Here is a 16,450-nt window from a genome sequence, read left to right as displayed (position 1 = left end):
TGAGAAGGCGCTTCAGTTGGCAACAGCGCTGCGAGGCCCCGCTGTGGAGGTCTTGGGGCACCTGCCGCTGGCCCAACGTGCCTGTTATGGAAGTGTAGCAGAGGCCCTTCGGCGCCGCTTCGGGCACCACTACCAGGCTGAGGTGTACCGGGCTCGCCTGAAGAAGAGGACCCGGGAGCGGGGCGAGACGCTATCCCAGTTGGCGCAGGACGTGGAGGCGTTGGTAAGAAGCTCGTATCCCGCGGCCCCGGAAGAAATTATTGTGGTGCTGGCCCGAGATTCCTTCATTCACGCCCTAGACGACCAGCAGCTGCAAACCTATGTCAAGCAGGCGCACCCTGGGGACCTGCAGGTGGCCTTCCTGAAGACGACCAGCGGCCAAAGGGTGGCCGCCCAACCCCGCCGTGACCTCCGAGGCCGGAAGGCGAAGGTGGAGAAGAAGCCACCGTCGAGGAAGGCAAGCCCAGACGGTTTTCGTAGCTTATGTTGGGGCTGTGGCGAGAAGGGCCACAGACGCAGTCGGTGCCCGAGGGAACAAAGGACGCGTTCTCTTGACCGGCTGGGTTCTGATGCCTTTCAGCCTAGCTGCAAGGACTGCGGCAAGTCTGGCCGCCGCTCCAGTGCCTGCCCCAAGCCAAAGGAAGTGGTGCAGGCGGGAAACTCGGACAGGCTGGAGAAGGGGGCCGAACCCCAGCCGTCCTCAACCAGCGCGATGCAGGTGGAGGGCTCAGTGGACGGCAACCCATGCCGCCTGACAGTGGACACCGGGACTGAGAAGACTTTGGGTCGGCCTGACATGCTGGCAACCACTCGAGTCCCAGACGCGCCACAGAGGCTGTGTGGCGTGACGGGGCACTGTGTGCAGCTCAAGGGCCCAGTGGATGTTCGTATCGGCGTGGGCAGCGCTGTAGAGCGGGTGCCAGCGTACGTCGCCGACTTGGATGAACCATGTCTGCTGGGACTCGACTACCTGACGCAGACTAAGGCTTGTGTCGACTTTGGACAGAAGCTGGTGAGGGTGTGTGGCCAAGAAGTGCCCTTGCTTCCGGAGGTCGGCTGTGCGGAGGTAGTTGTGGCTGAGAGAGTACACCTTGCCCCTAGGACAGAGGCCAGAGTTCGGTGTCGACTGTCCAAAGCGATGCGTGGATCGGAAGGCATGGTGGAGCCCACAGAAAACCTGCAACTGGCTGACGGCGTGGCAGTCGGGCGGTGCCTCGTTCAAGCGGGGGAGGAGTTAGTTACGGTGTTGGTAGCTAACCTCTCCGGTGAGGCTTGGAAGGTGCCCACTGGGGCCAAGCTGGGCACTTGTGAGGAAGTGGAGCACCCTGAGGAGACGTTGGGGAGCGCAGAGGTGGCTGTTGTGAGGCCGCTGCCCGACTTCCTGGAGGATTTGGCTCACCGGAGTGACGCTAACCTGACGGAGGCGCAGACGGAGAAGATGCGCCACACCCTGGCTCAGTACGCGGACGTCTTTAGCTGGGGTGACATGGACCTGGGCCACACGGGGTTGGTGAAGCACAGCATCAACACAGGAAGTAATGCGCCCATCAAGAGCCCGCCCCGACGTATCGCACCAGCCAGGAAGGAGGAGATGCAGCGCACCGTCAACGAGCTGGCAGCGCAGGGCCTGTCCACATACTACCGTCGCTTCGTGCAGGACTTCGCCAGCGTGGCAGCCCCTCTCCACCGCCTCACCCGGAAAGGGGCGTGCTTCATGTGGGACGAAGTATGCCAGGCCGCGCTTGACGGCCTGAAGAAGGCCCTGGTGGAGGCACCGGTCCTGCCGTACCCAGATCCGAAGCTCCCCTACCTGCTAGACACCGACGCCAGTGCATCGGCATCAGGGCGGTCCTGTCACAGGTGAAAGACGGGAAGGAGCATGTTGTGGCCTACTACAGTGCCAAGTTCAGTAGGCCTGAGCGTAACTACTGCGTGACAAGGAAGGAACTGCTAGCGGTAGTGAAGAGTCTCGAGCACTTCCACCCTTACCTATACGACGCTGAGTTCACCATCCGGACCTACCACGCTGCCCTGTAATGGTTGAAGACGCTGAAGGTGCCAGAGGGTCAGCTTGCGAGGAGGTTAGGGCGCCTTGAGCAGTACAACTACCGCATCGTTCACCGCCCGGGTCGTGTCCACTGCAACGCTGACAGTCTGAGTCGATGCCCGTGTAAGGCTGGCTGCTCACACTGTGCCCGGAAGGACTCTGACCCCGTGTGCCTCCGCCTGCAGGTGCTGGCAAGCGCCACAGAGGGGGATGACAAGTGGCGTAAGGCACAGCGTGAGGACTCTGACCTCGCTCCCATCATTCATTGGCTTGAGGCTGGCGGTGGACGCCCCAGCTGGGAGGCTGTGGCGCCAGAGAGTCCCGCCACCAAGTGCCTGGTTGATCAGTAGGAAACTTTGCGGGTGGACGAACGAGGTGTGTTAGTGAAGCATTGGGTGGCCTTGAGTGGAGTGGGCAGTGATGCGTGGGTGGTGTTAGTGCCCCGAGCCTTGCGCGCTGGTGTTAACCAGGTGTTACCAGTGGTCACTTGGGCGAGAAAAAAGACCCTGTGCTGTCTCCGTCAGCGCTTCTACTGGGTGGGGATGCGAAGTGACATGACTGAGTGGTGCAGAGCGTGTGATGTGTGTAGTGCAAAGAAGGGCCCCACCAGGAAAAATCGCGCCCCGGGACAGGTGTTCAGCGTGAGGGCGCCCATGGAGCGGGTGGCTGTGGACATTGCCGGCCCGCTGCCTCTCACGCCATGGGGCAACCGGTACATCTGTGTGGTGATGGATTATTTCACCAAGTGGCCCGAGGCGTATGCACTCCCTAACCACGAGGCCGAGACAGTGTCGGGTGTTCTAGTGAACGAGTTCTTTACCCGTTTCGGCGTGCCCGCGGATTTGCACTCTGATCAAGGCCGTGAGTTTGAGTCCCAAGTGTTCCATGAATGTTGCGAGCTGTTAGGAGTGCGCAAGACCCGGCTGACGCCCCTCCACCAACAGTCTGACAGGATGGTGGAGCGATTTAATCGGACCCATGCGCAACAGCTGGTCAAGTATTGCGAGGAAGACCAAGGAGACTGGGACGTCAAACTGCCTGCTATACTGATGGCGTACAGATCCGCTGTGCATGAGGCGACGGACTTCACACCAGCCCGTTTCATGTTTGGCAGGGAGCTCAGGTTGCCAGTGGACCTGGCCACAGGACGGCCTCCTGACGTGAGCTTGCCCACCGTCACCTCTGGGTATGCAGCGGCCGAAGCTCCAGAGGCCCTGGGAGTGGCCATACACGGTAGAAGCAGTCCTCTCTGACGTCACGTATCGGATTCGCTGGGGACGGAAGCGACCGCCTGTTGTCCACGTGGACCGGCTGTGGCGTTACCACGGTCCGGGCCGCTACTCTTGGGGCCATGGCGGGGAAGACGAAGACGTAAGCCCCAGCAGCAGCGACGAGGACGTGGCAGGGACTGCCCGAGACGGGAATGAGCGTGGAGCAGGCAGCGCGGCGAGTGACTGGTGACCTTGACCCTGAACTTGGGGCTAGTGATGCCCCCCCTGGGTAGCGCTGCTGACTCGCCGCAGCCCACGCCTCCACCACCACAGCGACCTCGGCAGCAGAGGCGTAGACCAGGGTGGATGAGAGACTTTTGTGATGTTCCTGAGGATTAATTTTCTTTGTGTATTTAATTTATTTATTTCCACTTTTTTTCTTGTGTGTATGTGTGTGTCAGGGCAGCCGGGTCGTCTGCCTTGTAGGGGGGGAATAGTGTTACAACAGGGGTATGGGTGTGGGTGGCAGCACTGTTGGAGATGGCAGCTCTGGGAAAGGCAGGAAAGCAGAGAGAGCGGAGACGCGTGGCCCGAGAGGAAGCCAGCATGTGCCTGCCTGCTTTGGAAGTGTTTCCCTGCCTGTTGAGTGCTTGCCGTGCCCTGGTAGACTTGTGGTGCCCCTGTGAACTTGTAAAGCAGTGTACTTGCGGAGGATTTGTCAATAAACCTAGGAAATAGTGCCCGTGTTTTCCCTTGTGCCCCGACCTCGTGTGTGTGTGTGCCTTGTCCTGGCGTTCATGTGACTTATTTGAGGCCCCGCTGCTCTAGTTTCTCGACCTGTGCCCGTGTAGATAACACGCCCGCCTGGAGGGAGGGGTGGGCGCAACAGTATTTTTCACAATACCACTATATCTAAATGATCCTACTATACAGTGGTACCTTTGTTTATGAGTGCTTTAGGTTACGAGCACTCATTTTCATTTTGGGTTATGAGTGATGTTTTGGGTTATGACCAACTGAGTGGGAAAACGGAGATGGCTCTTCTGATCCCCTCACTCACTCTCACCTCTCAGTCAGCTGGCTTCATTCACAGAGGCAGCATCCTTGCATTCGCTAAGTACTTTTTAGCCTTTGTGCTTATGTGTGACTATTCACTACTGTAACCATGCCCCCTGTGAAGAAAGTTGCAAAGTAGGGTGCTATGAAGATGATTACCATTGAAGTAAAAAGGAAATAATTGAGAAGCGTGAGCAAGGTGTCCACGTGGCTGAACTTTCAAAGTTTTACAAGTTTTCGTCCACGATTTCCATCATCCTGAAGAAGAAGGAAGAAATTAAGGCACTAGATTCTGCAAAAGGGAACTGGGATGTGGGGGTGGATCAACAAAGTCTTCAGTCCTTCTGTGAATAAATATCTTTTGGAGAGGAATCTGCCACTCAGTCTTGCTGGTTTTGGATAATGCTTCTGCTCATCCTCCAAGCCTTGAAGGTGATTTGTTGGAAGAGTTTATATTCATTAAAATCAAGTTCCTTCCTCCCAACATCACTTCACTAATCCAACCAATGGATCAGCAAGTCATTGCTAACTTTAAGAAATTACACAAAAGCACGCTTTGAGAGGTGCTTTAAGATGACCGAAGGAACAAACCTTACCCTCAGAGAATTTTAAAAGGATTACTTTCACATCTTGAGTTGGCTTAAGTTCATTGATAAAGCCTGGGAGGGGTTACCATGAGGACTCTCAGCTCTTCTTGGAGAAAACTGTGGCTTGACTACATTCCTGAACATGACTTCGAGGGATTTTCTCCCGTGGACAAGACTGTTGAGGAAATTGCGTCCATTTTTCATTCTCAGTCAGTCTCATTCTATTTCGCTATACACTCACAAGATTGTTCTTACTTTCACACACACACACACACACACACACACACACACACACAGAGTGGTGGGCGCCGTACCCTCGCCCACATTACATATCCTCACGTGGCGTGGCCTGCCTGATCTAACTCCAGATATTGCCACCCGGCCCGACCACGTGTTTCCAGTGAGGTCAAGCTGCTTTGTCTGCAGCTGTGCTCATCACCTGCTGTCTTCCCCGGCCGCGTCGGCTTCCAGGAAGGTCACGAGCCCCACTCGTGAGATGGGCGCCACATTCTCGCGGCATCGCACCCACATTCCATCTCCCGACTTGGCGCGATATGCCTAACTCTAGATGTTGCCGCCCGCCTCGATCATATGTTTCCAGTGAGGTCAAGCTGCTTTGTATGCACCTGTGCTCATCATCCGCGCTTCCCTCTGACCGCCGGCCGTGTCGGCTCCCAGGAAGGTCAAGAGCCCTACCCGCGACCTGACACACCGGCCATGCGCCAAGTCCTGGCAGCTCTTGCAAGCTCTGCACTTATATTGTATTTTTTTTTATATCAATATACTATTGCAGTATCTACAACCGTGTTTACCTACACATCCTGGGCACCCTACAAGTCTCAAGAATCTTTACAATATCTGTAGTGGGCAATTTCTGGCAAATAACAAAAATAGAAACAGAAAAACAAAATTTTTGAGTCTGAAACGGATCAGGCGAGTTCCCATTATTTCCTATGGTAAACCTTGTTTTGGGTTACGAGCATCGGTTCAGAACGAATTATTCGCGTAAACCGAGGCACTACTGTATTTCCCATAATGCAGCAAAATCCTCCTTAATGCCACTAAATCACCCATAATCCTACTATATATATATATATATATATATATATATATATATATATATATATATATATATATATATATATATATATATATATATATATATATATATATATATATATATATATATATATATATATATATATATATATATATATATATATATATATATATATATATTCAAATCTCATTATATTTTCCATAATTTCATTCTCTTCCATAACACTACTAAATTATCCATAACCTCAAAATATTTATAATCTCACTATATATTCCATAACCCCACTTCAGCCCAACAGTCAAGTAACTTTATGCACTCATTTCCACTGATTTTAGTATTTTCCCTCAATCTTAAGTACTCTGGTGCGCTGGGACTCTATCAGTGTATCAGTTAACTGGTTTGTGGTACACATCACCATATTTGAGGACTTGAGATTGGTGGGAAACATTACACATTTAACTGCATAAGATTACTTTACTTCTGATTACGACTGTTACTATGTTCCATAGATCTACAAGCGCCTTGTCCCTGTCCTAACAACGCTCCCCCTCCCCAGACGCAACAAAGTTAACATTGTCCTCACTGACGTCTTTTTTTTTTTTTTAAATACATTTATTCATATAATTTTGAAGGCCTCGATACTCACTCTTCGTTGTGGGCGAGGTCATCATACATCATGACAATAATACGCTCGTCTGGCACGCCATGCTGGTGCAGGATTTGGTAGGCGTGACACACGTCTGCCTGGAGGAGGGTAAGGAAGGAAGGGAGAACATAAGAACACAAGAAAATAAGGGAAGATGCAAGAAACCATGTAGTCCCACACGTGTTAGTCTCTACATGAAATATACCTAGCTATTTTCACGTATCATCCTCCATACATTTATTCAACATTTTAGAGCTCCCTAAAGTCTCTGTACTCAAATAAGAAAGGGTAAAGTAGTATGCATTCTCAAACGTTTGGACGTCTATCTTGACTGCATGACAGGTGGTAGTGGAAGATTTAATGGTTTTCAAAGGTGCTGTCATGATTTAAGAGTTAGTTAAATAAAAATTCTGTATCAGCATATTGCGAGAGGCACACGATTACACAGCTAATCATCTCTGTAGCACTGATCCTGATGAGAGAGCTAAGTACGAGTTTTTTTTTGTTATTACTAAACAACCCATTTTCAGAGAGAGAGAGAGAGAGAGAGAGAGAGAGAGAGAGAGAGAGAGAGAGAGAGAGAGAGAGAGAGAGAGAGAGAGAGAGAGAGAGAGAGAGAGAGAGAGAGAGAGAGAGATATCAGTCTCAACAATTACTATTATTATTATTATTATTATGTATATTTCACTATTTCATATATTCATGCCAAGTGTACCATGGCCAACCAGTCCTTCTCCACCTCTCAAGGGATTTTCACACCCACTTCCAGTCCTTAGAGATAACACCTGCGTACGTATGTTCGTCTTCCTTCCTGGTCATTTCTCCTCCTCTATCCCAAGGGAATTTCACACCCAATTCCAGTCCTTAGGGATAACACCTGCGTTCGGTCCCCTTTCTCTACCTCTCAAGAGAATTTCACACCCACTTCCAGTCCTTAGGGATAACTATCTGCGATCCACTTAGCTCAGATAAATACAGCACGCATGGTAGCGAGCGATCATTTCAGTTCATTCGGCAGTTCAGTCCAGACAGAGTTCAATCCCAGTCAAAATCGGAGTCAGTCAGTCACCCAGTCACGAGCAGTCAGTCTTGATCTCTCACTCAGTATCACTCATAGTCACAGTCAGTCTTGAGAAACGCTGCTGTCATTATCCATATCACTTCAAGAGAGAGAGAACAATCAATCGTCACGTATTAATTTCGTCTCAAATCCAGTGTGTACAAATTATCTACTATTAAATCAAGAAGAACTCTCATCATCATGTCTTTTATTTGCACACATCACTATACCAACTACTTACAACCTCCAAGCTACCAGAATCACCGCCTCACTCCGGTCCTCCACGCTACCAACACACCAAGCATCACCAATCATCAATATCAAAGCAGCAGCGGCAATCATCAACTCAGATACAATGGTTCACACCCAGAACAAGTGGGGGTGATCATCAATTTTAGAACCGAGAGAGAGAGAGAGAGAGAGAGAGAGAGAGAGAGAGAGAGAGAGAGAGAGAGAGAGAGAGAGAGAGAGAGAGAGAGAGAGAGAGAGAGAGAGAGAGAGAGAGACAGAGAGAGAATTTATGTATACATAACCGGGAATAAAACTTTAACTTATTCAATAACTATTAATATGCGTGATTAAGCTTGCAAATTGTGAATGTTACATAACAATTACATTTTCTTGATTCTCATCTAATGTGTGGCAGCGATGACATAATACTTACTACAATTTAATTCCATCTATTATTTTCCACATTTTCGTGCCCCGTGGTACAAAGATCTAAGGTATACGTTGTAAGATGATAATGATAACATAAGACAGTAGATAAGATTAATTGATAAATTGAATACCACCATAGCATCGTGGTAATGTTGTGCTAAGCGGGGGGGAGAGAGAGAGAGAGAGAAAGAGAGAGAGAGAGAGAGAGAGAGAGAGAGAGAGAGAGAGAGAGAGAGAGAGAGAGAGAGAGAGAGAGAGAGAGAGGAGAGAGAGAGAGAGAGAGAGAGAGAGAGAGAGAGGCGAGTTTGATATGAGCTTAGGCTGGTTGTCTGTCACAGTTATGGTGTATGTTGGTGGGGGCAAAATAAGAATCTGTGGGGAGTGCATGACAGTTAGTATAAGGCCAAAGACGAGAACAAGCATACTATATATTAGGCCAGATGTCGGCAACCAAGAATTAGAGAAGAGCCACTTTCTTCAGTCTTGACAGGAACACAGTGCTGCTGGAGCCACAGCGTAAAATCTATTACGAATGTAGATTACGAAACCTAATAAATTTCCTCCGTACGAAAGTTAAGTAATATAACCATAGACAAAAAAATCATACAAAATTGTACCGTAGTAGTAGTAGTAGTAGTAGTAGCGGTAGTTACTAAATAGCAGTAGTAGTAGTAGTAGTAGTTATAATAATAATAATAATAATAATAATAATAATAATAATAATAATAATAATAATAATAATAATATAATTATCATTATTATTATAATTATTATTATTAATGATGATTATATCAATAGTAATAGCAGCTGTCATAAAGTAAACTATTATAATAATTAAGTAAGAAGACACTCGTTTAACTTTATAATTCTATGATGGCAGCAAGTGAACAAATATGGTATATTATTTTTCAAACATGTTAAGTGTACTTACTATATCAGTATCTGGTCACCATGATGAGAGAGAGAGAGAGAGAGAGAGAGAGAGAGAGAGAGAGAGAGAGAGAGAGAGAGAGAGAGAGAGAGAGAGAGAGAGAGAGAGAGAGAGAGAATTAAGTCAATGTGATTTCTGCTCCTGTGTTTTTTTTTTGGAGAAGCTCAATGTTTGGCAAACATGTTGTCGTTTTAAGGTCTTGCATCATTCAGTCGACTGCGTAGTTTTTTTTTTTTTTTTTATTTAACGTTCATGCTAGAAAACACTTGTTCACACAGGTAAGTAGATCCAAAAATACAGAGAATGCCAAAGGCATATCTTTTTATGAGTGTGTAAATGTTTGGTAAATAATTCCACACTTCATACACAATCTGATCTCGTTATTGTAGCCCAGACAATTCAATCCATTTGTGTTGAAATACCAGTGTAGCATGTTGTTTCTCCAGGTTTTCAATATAGGAGACCATGCCTCTGAATTTTGAAGTCAATAAGTCTTTTCCTTGCAAATCAGCTAATTCCAGTTCTAGTTCTGTTTGACTCGCTCCCGTAAAAGGTGAGAAATTGATTATGTATCTGCATCAAGGGGGTTGATAACAAATGATTACGTGGCCTTTTCTTCTCTGAATTCTTGAAAACGTCCTTCAAAGGACTTTTTTTTTTCATTTTCATTTGTGCATTTTTTATGATATCAATATCCAGCTCAAAGTCTGTTCCTTCTCCAAATTGCTTTAATGAGGGAAAGTGAATCAAAGAGCCTCTCTCATCATCTCTAACAAACAAAGATAGTTTTCGTTCAAAGGAAAGGACTTCTTCCAAAAGCATCAGAGCAGTGTTTCCCTTTCTTGTAGTTTCCTGTTGAGCTCATTTAAATGTGAAGTGATATCCACCAAGAAGTGAAACTTCTGTAGCCATTCAGGATTTGTAAGGCATGCATATTCGTGGTGGCCTTTCTCCTCCAGAAATTTCTTCACTTCCTCAAGGAATGCTGCAAAACGTGCAAGCACCCGACCCCTACAAAGCCAACGGACTTTGCTATGTAAAAGGAGATCTGAATACTGGGAATCGACTTCTCCCAGAAGTTCACGAAACTGTCGGTGGTTTAAGCTTTTTGACATTATTTTGTTAAGTTTTCACGACTAAGTTCATTACTTCAGTGAACTCTGATGGGCAAGTTTGTGCACACATTGCCTCTTGGTGAACGATGCAGTGAAATGATATTACTTCACGATTCAGGTCTCGTTTTAAGAGAGAAACAAACGCCTTATGTATACCTGTCCCCTTATGTGCACCTGTTGGTGCACCATCAGTTGCAACAGAAATAATGTGGTTGGTCTGAATTCCTTTTTCCTTAAGGCAGGTTATAATTGTTGAAAATATATCCTCACCTCTAGCTTGACCAGTGAGAGGCAACAAGTCAATGAGTTCTTCTTGTGGTCCTTCAGGATTGACATACCTCCCAAGAAGAGCAACTTGTGCAATGTCATCAACATCACATGACTCATCACAAGCAATTTAAGGGCCACAGGCTGAATTGATGTCCACAATTTGCTGATTGGTGATGTCTTGTGCAAGTTTCAATGCTCTGTCCCTCATCGTTTTAACAGACAATGGCACATTCTAAATTTTCTTAATTATTTCATCCTTGTTTTTTAATTCTCTGAACAGATGCATTGCTGCATTGATGAAAGTCTTTTATATATTCACCATCTGTAAAAGGCTTTCCACGTTTTGCTATCTCATGACTTATCACAAAACTGGCAGTAGTTGTATCGTTGGAGGACTTCACCCATTTCGCGAATACATTCTGATTCCGCTTTGCTCTGAGCTACAGTTCCTCTACAGCTTTCTTTCTGGCATCTCCAGCTGGATAATTTTCAGCAGTCACTGTTCCTCTGAAAATGCCTCTCAAGGTTGGATTTTTTTTTTTTTTTTTTATTGTTGGCCAGTTCTTTACTGCATATGAGGCACAAAAGGTGCCCCCTAGAATTCTGAACAAATGCAAAATGCTCGGTCCATTCACTCCTAAACTCTCTATTTTCATCTTCAATTTTCCTCTTCCTCGATGCCATTTCTCCAGTAATTGATTACGTCTTAATATCGTAAAAGAAGCAGCAGCAGCAGCAGCAGTAGTAATAGTAGTAGTAGTAGTAGTAGTAGTAGTAGTAGTAGTAGTAGTAGTAGTAGTAGTAGTAGTAGTAGTAGCAGCAACAACAGCAGTAGTAATAGTAGTAGTAATATAGTAATAGTAGTAGTATAGTAGTATTAGTATTAGTAGTAGTTAGTAGTAGTAGTCGTATAGTAGTAATATCAGCAGCAGTAAGACTGGTAGTAGCAGTACTACTACTACTACTACTACTACTAGTAGTAGTAGTAGTAGTAAAGCAGTACTAATAGGAGGAGGAAAAATAGCCGTCCTAGTAACTATGGGAATGCGTTTTCACGGAACGAGATGCCTGCCCACACTACCAGGCAGTCTTGGGCAGAGGCTGGGGTGGTTGGATGGACGTGTATCATACAGGAATCATATTCGTACCTAGACCTCGCGTCTCGTCTCGTCTCGTCTCTCTCTCTCTCTCTCTCTCTCTCTCTCTCTCTCTCTCTCTCATTTTTCTACGCGTCCTACGATAAGTTAGACAATTTTATGTTGGTAGCAGGAGCCGCACATGTCTCTTGAAAGAGCCGCAGGTTGCCGATCTCTGTACTAGGGCCTCATCCTTGATAGGGCCCATATTCTCTTGTTAATAATGTAAAAATCCTGTTAATATGTCACTAGAACCGCAAAAGAACATAAAACCATCTAGAGCCTTTGAAAGTAATACGGGTGTGGTACAGAAGCGTTTCAGAATGTGGTCTTAATTAGCCAGGGGAGAGTGGCTAGGAGTATTTAGGAGAGACAAGGAGGAAAAAATGTACGTAGGTACTGTTGAATGAAGTGTTGGAAAGTAGGATTGTGGTAGTGCTGTGTTAGTAGGTTGACAGCCTGTCCCTTAAAATACGGAATTGTTTCGTATTGATGAGTGAAATGTTGCGTTCCGTTTTGAACCAAACACATGAAACAAACAAATGAAATCATTAATTCAAAATCATCATGACCAAATATTGAGTTAAATATATAACTACTTCACAAAAATACTTCAGGGATCGTCGTGCGATACGTGATCAGTACGCGTACGTCATATCGGCTCTCCTTCCGCCTCCACCACCAACGCCTGTCACTGTCAGGCTAGACAGGATAGGGGTGGAGAACTCTTGCTGTGCCAGGTCTCAGCTCTGCTAGGAGGTATAGTACTGAGCAATGGCTACCTGTTCAGGTTCTCTCTCCACTCCCCCTCCCCCCATATCTAAAGGCGAAGAAGCGGAAGCGCCTTCAAGAAATATCGACATGAAAGGGAAACTGATTACTCAAGGCTCAGCGGTACAGATGACACTTTAGAGCAAGCTGTAAATTATGCCACTGAGTGTTTACAATCAGCCATGGTGGATTGAGTGATGTGAAACAGCACGCAGCAGGCGATCATCACATCCGTAATGCAAAGGGTAAACAGACACAAACGGCTATCTCGTCCTTTCTGGTCGCTGAGGGATCACGTGTTCAATGTCTTCTGAAATATATCCTCGCATTTAGACCAGATAACTTTAAATTCTTCCTAATACAGAATATTCATGGAAGAACTTCATAACTACGCTGATAGATGGGCTCTCTCTATTCGCCATCACTGCTCCAACTTAAGCTACTGCGTTCCGTATTTTTCTGAGATGGAGATTGCAACCCTACGTGATAGTGATAGGATATTGTTACCACCAACAGTGGTGCTGGCGGTTATGGAAGTAACGATGGAAGAAATAGCTGTAAAAGACAAAACAAATATGTATGCTAAATAACATGTTCTATGTTATGAGAGTTAAAGTGAACTAGTACATTAAGTTCTGGTGCTATGAAAGTTAAGTAAATGAGAGATATAATGACACTGAAAATGAGAATGGTGAAGATGTAAGGTGTAGCTACATTGTGGTAGTGAGGCTCGTATTTACTGGGAAAAGGCGTGGATGCAGCAGTAAAGCGAGATAAGGAGGGACGGTGACAAATGGGAGTGGTGAATTATCTCTAACCTAAGAGTAAGATGGGCAGGCGTGAGGCGCTGAGGGCCAGCAGAGATGCAGCCCGGATGGACAGATTCCTCTGTACCGCCATCGCGTTCAGGTGTGACTACTTCAGGAAAGATCGGACCAATACAATACAGACGCAGGTGTTGCTTGGTAACGGGCCTCCTTAAGATCCCAAACACGTGAGTTCCACATCTGTATTATGAGGGGTCGATTGCCCTAATTGTCATAATCCATGATTAGTGATGCGTTATGTTGATACAGTACTTAATGGTCAATGGTGCTACGCACGTCTTATGTTTATTATGTATGCCTTCAGGTTTGACCGAATGCAATAAACGATTCGCGTCACCGTGTGGGTCTAAAATCCTTTAGCTGCCTTCGGGCAACTACAGATATAATAGTGGATGAGGGATTCTGTAGAAGGGGTGGTGGATAAGAAGTGTTGTGAATAAGGGATAAGAACATAAGAAATAAGCGAAGCTGTAAGAAGCGACCAGGCTTACACGTGGCAGTCCCTGTATGAAATATACCTATTTCCACCTATCATCCCCATCCATAAACAAGTCTAATCTTCTCTTAAAGCTCCCTAATGTCCTATCACTAACAACATGATTACTGAGTTCGTCCCACTCATCTAATACTCTATTTGAAAACCAGTTTCTTCTTATCTCTTTCCTAAACCTAAATTTTTCAAGCTTGAACCCGTTATTTCTTGTTCTATCCTGGTTGCTGATCCTAAGAATTTTGCTTACATCCCCCTTGTTATAACCCTCAGGTTCCCTCTTAACCTACGTCTCTCTAAGGAATGTAAATTTAACAGCTTCAATCTCGCCTCGTAAGGAATACTCCTCATCCCCTGTATTCTTTTAGTCATTCTCCTCTGTACTGATTCTAACAGACCTATATCCTTCCTGTAATGTGGGGACCAGAACTGCATAGCGTAGTCTAGATAAGGTCTGACTAGCGCATAACTTTAATATTACTTCGGGCCTTCTACTTTTAACACTCCTAAAAATGAGTCCTAATACCCTATTTGCCCTGTTTCTGGCCTCTATGCATTGTTTCCCTAGACGGAGTTCAGAGCTAACTATTACTCCTAAATCTTTCTCGTACCCTGTACCTACCAGAGTTTCGTTGTTTAATGTGTACCTGTTGTGCGGGTTTTCTCTACCTACGCTAAGTACTTAGCATTTGTTGATATTAAACTGCATTTGCCATCTGTCCGTCCATTCATTCATCCTATCGAAATCTGCCTGCAAGGCGATGGCATCCGATTTTGACCTAATTAATCTTCGTGTCATCCGCAAATTTACTAACATCACTACTAATTCCACTATCCAAGTCACTGATATATATTAAAAACAACAATGGCCCTAATATTGATCCCTGTGGCACCCCACTAATTACATGACCCCACTCGGATTTAAAGCTGTTTATTACAACTCTGTCGCGTGTCGCTTAGCCATGACTTTATCCAACCTAACACCCTCCCATATATCCCGTGTGCCCTAACCTTTCTCAGGAGCCTTTGACGGGGTACCTTGTCAAATGCTTTACTAAAGTCCAGATATAAGAAGCCATAACTATCACCGTTATCTACTGCCTCGTATACTTTATTGTAAAAACTTAATAAGTTTGTCAGGCAAGACTTCCCCTTCGTGAAGCCATGCTGTGACTGATTTATCAGGTTATGTTTTGTCTAAATGTTCCCTAATGCTACTCGCTATTATTGAGTCCAATATTTTACCCACTACTGAAGTTGAGCTGACAGGTCTATAATTAAACGCTAAAATTTTATCACCTTTCTTAAAGATGGGTAGTGATAGATGAGAAATATTAAAGATATTCCATTGTCTTACGAATACGATATTCGAAATACAATATATAGTTTTAAGTAAGGCATTGCATAGTTACCAGCGATGTCCCACCATAGGTACGTGAACTGAACATAAAACCATCTCTCTCTCTCTCTCTCTCTCTCTCTCTCTCTCTCTCTCTCTCTCTCTCAATACCAGAATTAATCTTTCCTTAGATTTTTATCAGCCACAAGTAACCGGATGCCAATCTCTTCCTAAATTCTTGCCGATGTAGGACGTCCCTCTGGTGAATACTAACATATGCATGATGGTCACATATGTAATGCTTCTCCGTATCAACTTTCGTTACTTATTAGATGCAAACCGAACGGTACGGTGCGGAAACAGATGCATGCCATCAGAAAGCGTTCACGAAAAAAAGAAGGCGGCGGGACGAACTTACTAAGTCTGATATTTACTTTATATTACTATTCTCTAAAATTAAGGTGACCAGTTCCGCTATTATGTGGGAAAGTCCCGATTTTTCAACGTATGTTTCGCTTTTTAATGCCTTGCTTTTTCGTGATCGTCCCACTTCAACTGGAAAACTGGTATCTTGCTGAACTTTAATATTTCATTAGTTCTTTGTTGACTTTATAGCGTACTCGCCCCGTATACTCACGTCATTTAATACAGGAAAGAAGGACTGAGTCACGAGTCACACACACACACACACACACATATATATATATATATATATATATATATATATATATATATGTGTGTGTGTGTGTGTGTGTGTGTGTGTGTGTGTGTGTGTGTGTGTGTGTGTGTGTGTGTGTGTGTGTGTGTGTGTGTGTGTGTGTGTGTGTATATATATATATATATATATATATATATATATATATATATATATATATATATATATATATATATATATATATATATATATATATATATATATATATATATATATATATATATATATATATATATATATATATATACAGTAAAATCCCTTTCATCCGGCATTCGAGTATCCGGCAGCTTCAAGTATCCGGCACATTTTTCCCCGAGCCTTAAAATCAATAAAAAATCGATGTGTACTCATAAAATCGATTAAAATTCCCGCGCGAGGCATACTTTGTCCCCTCGCCACCAGAGCGCATTGCTCCTCGCTACCCGCGGCCTACTGCACTGTGTTTACTCAGTGACTCAGTCCCGCGTGTGCAGTTTATCGCCTGACGCCTTCATCATGCCTAAAGTTGTAGAAAAGAGGAAGCGCTTTG

The 16,450-nt window shown here is 45.2% G+C and overlaps 1 protein-coding gene across 2 annotated transcripts in view; it reads right to left on the bottom strand.

The window, feature by feature from the left end:
- The window catches only part of LOC135102210 (legumain-like), a 34,082-nt gene that overhangs the window by 12,942 nt on the left and 4,690 nt on the right, over positions 1–16,450 (bottom strand). For both annotated transcript variants that reach the window (XM_064007047.1, XM_064007046.1), the window contains one exon: positions 6,608–6,705. In XM_064007047.1, coding sequence (XP_063863117.1) covers positions 6,608–6,639 — 32 coding nt within the window. In that variant the 5' untranslated portion in view covers positions 6,640–6,705. The remainder of the gene's footprint in view (positions 1–6,607; positions 6,706–16,450) is intronic.

Source organism: Scylla paramamosain, chromosome 7, assembly GCF_035594125.1.
Source record: "Scylla paramamosain isolate STU-SP2022 chromosome 7, ASM3559412v1, whole genome shotgun sequence".
Classification (NCBI taxonomy): domain Eukaryota; kingdom Metazoa; phylum Arthropoda; class Malacostraca; order Decapoda; family Portunidae; genus Scylla; species Scylla paramamosain.
This window is presented reverse-complemented; position numbering and strand designations above follow the sequence as displayed.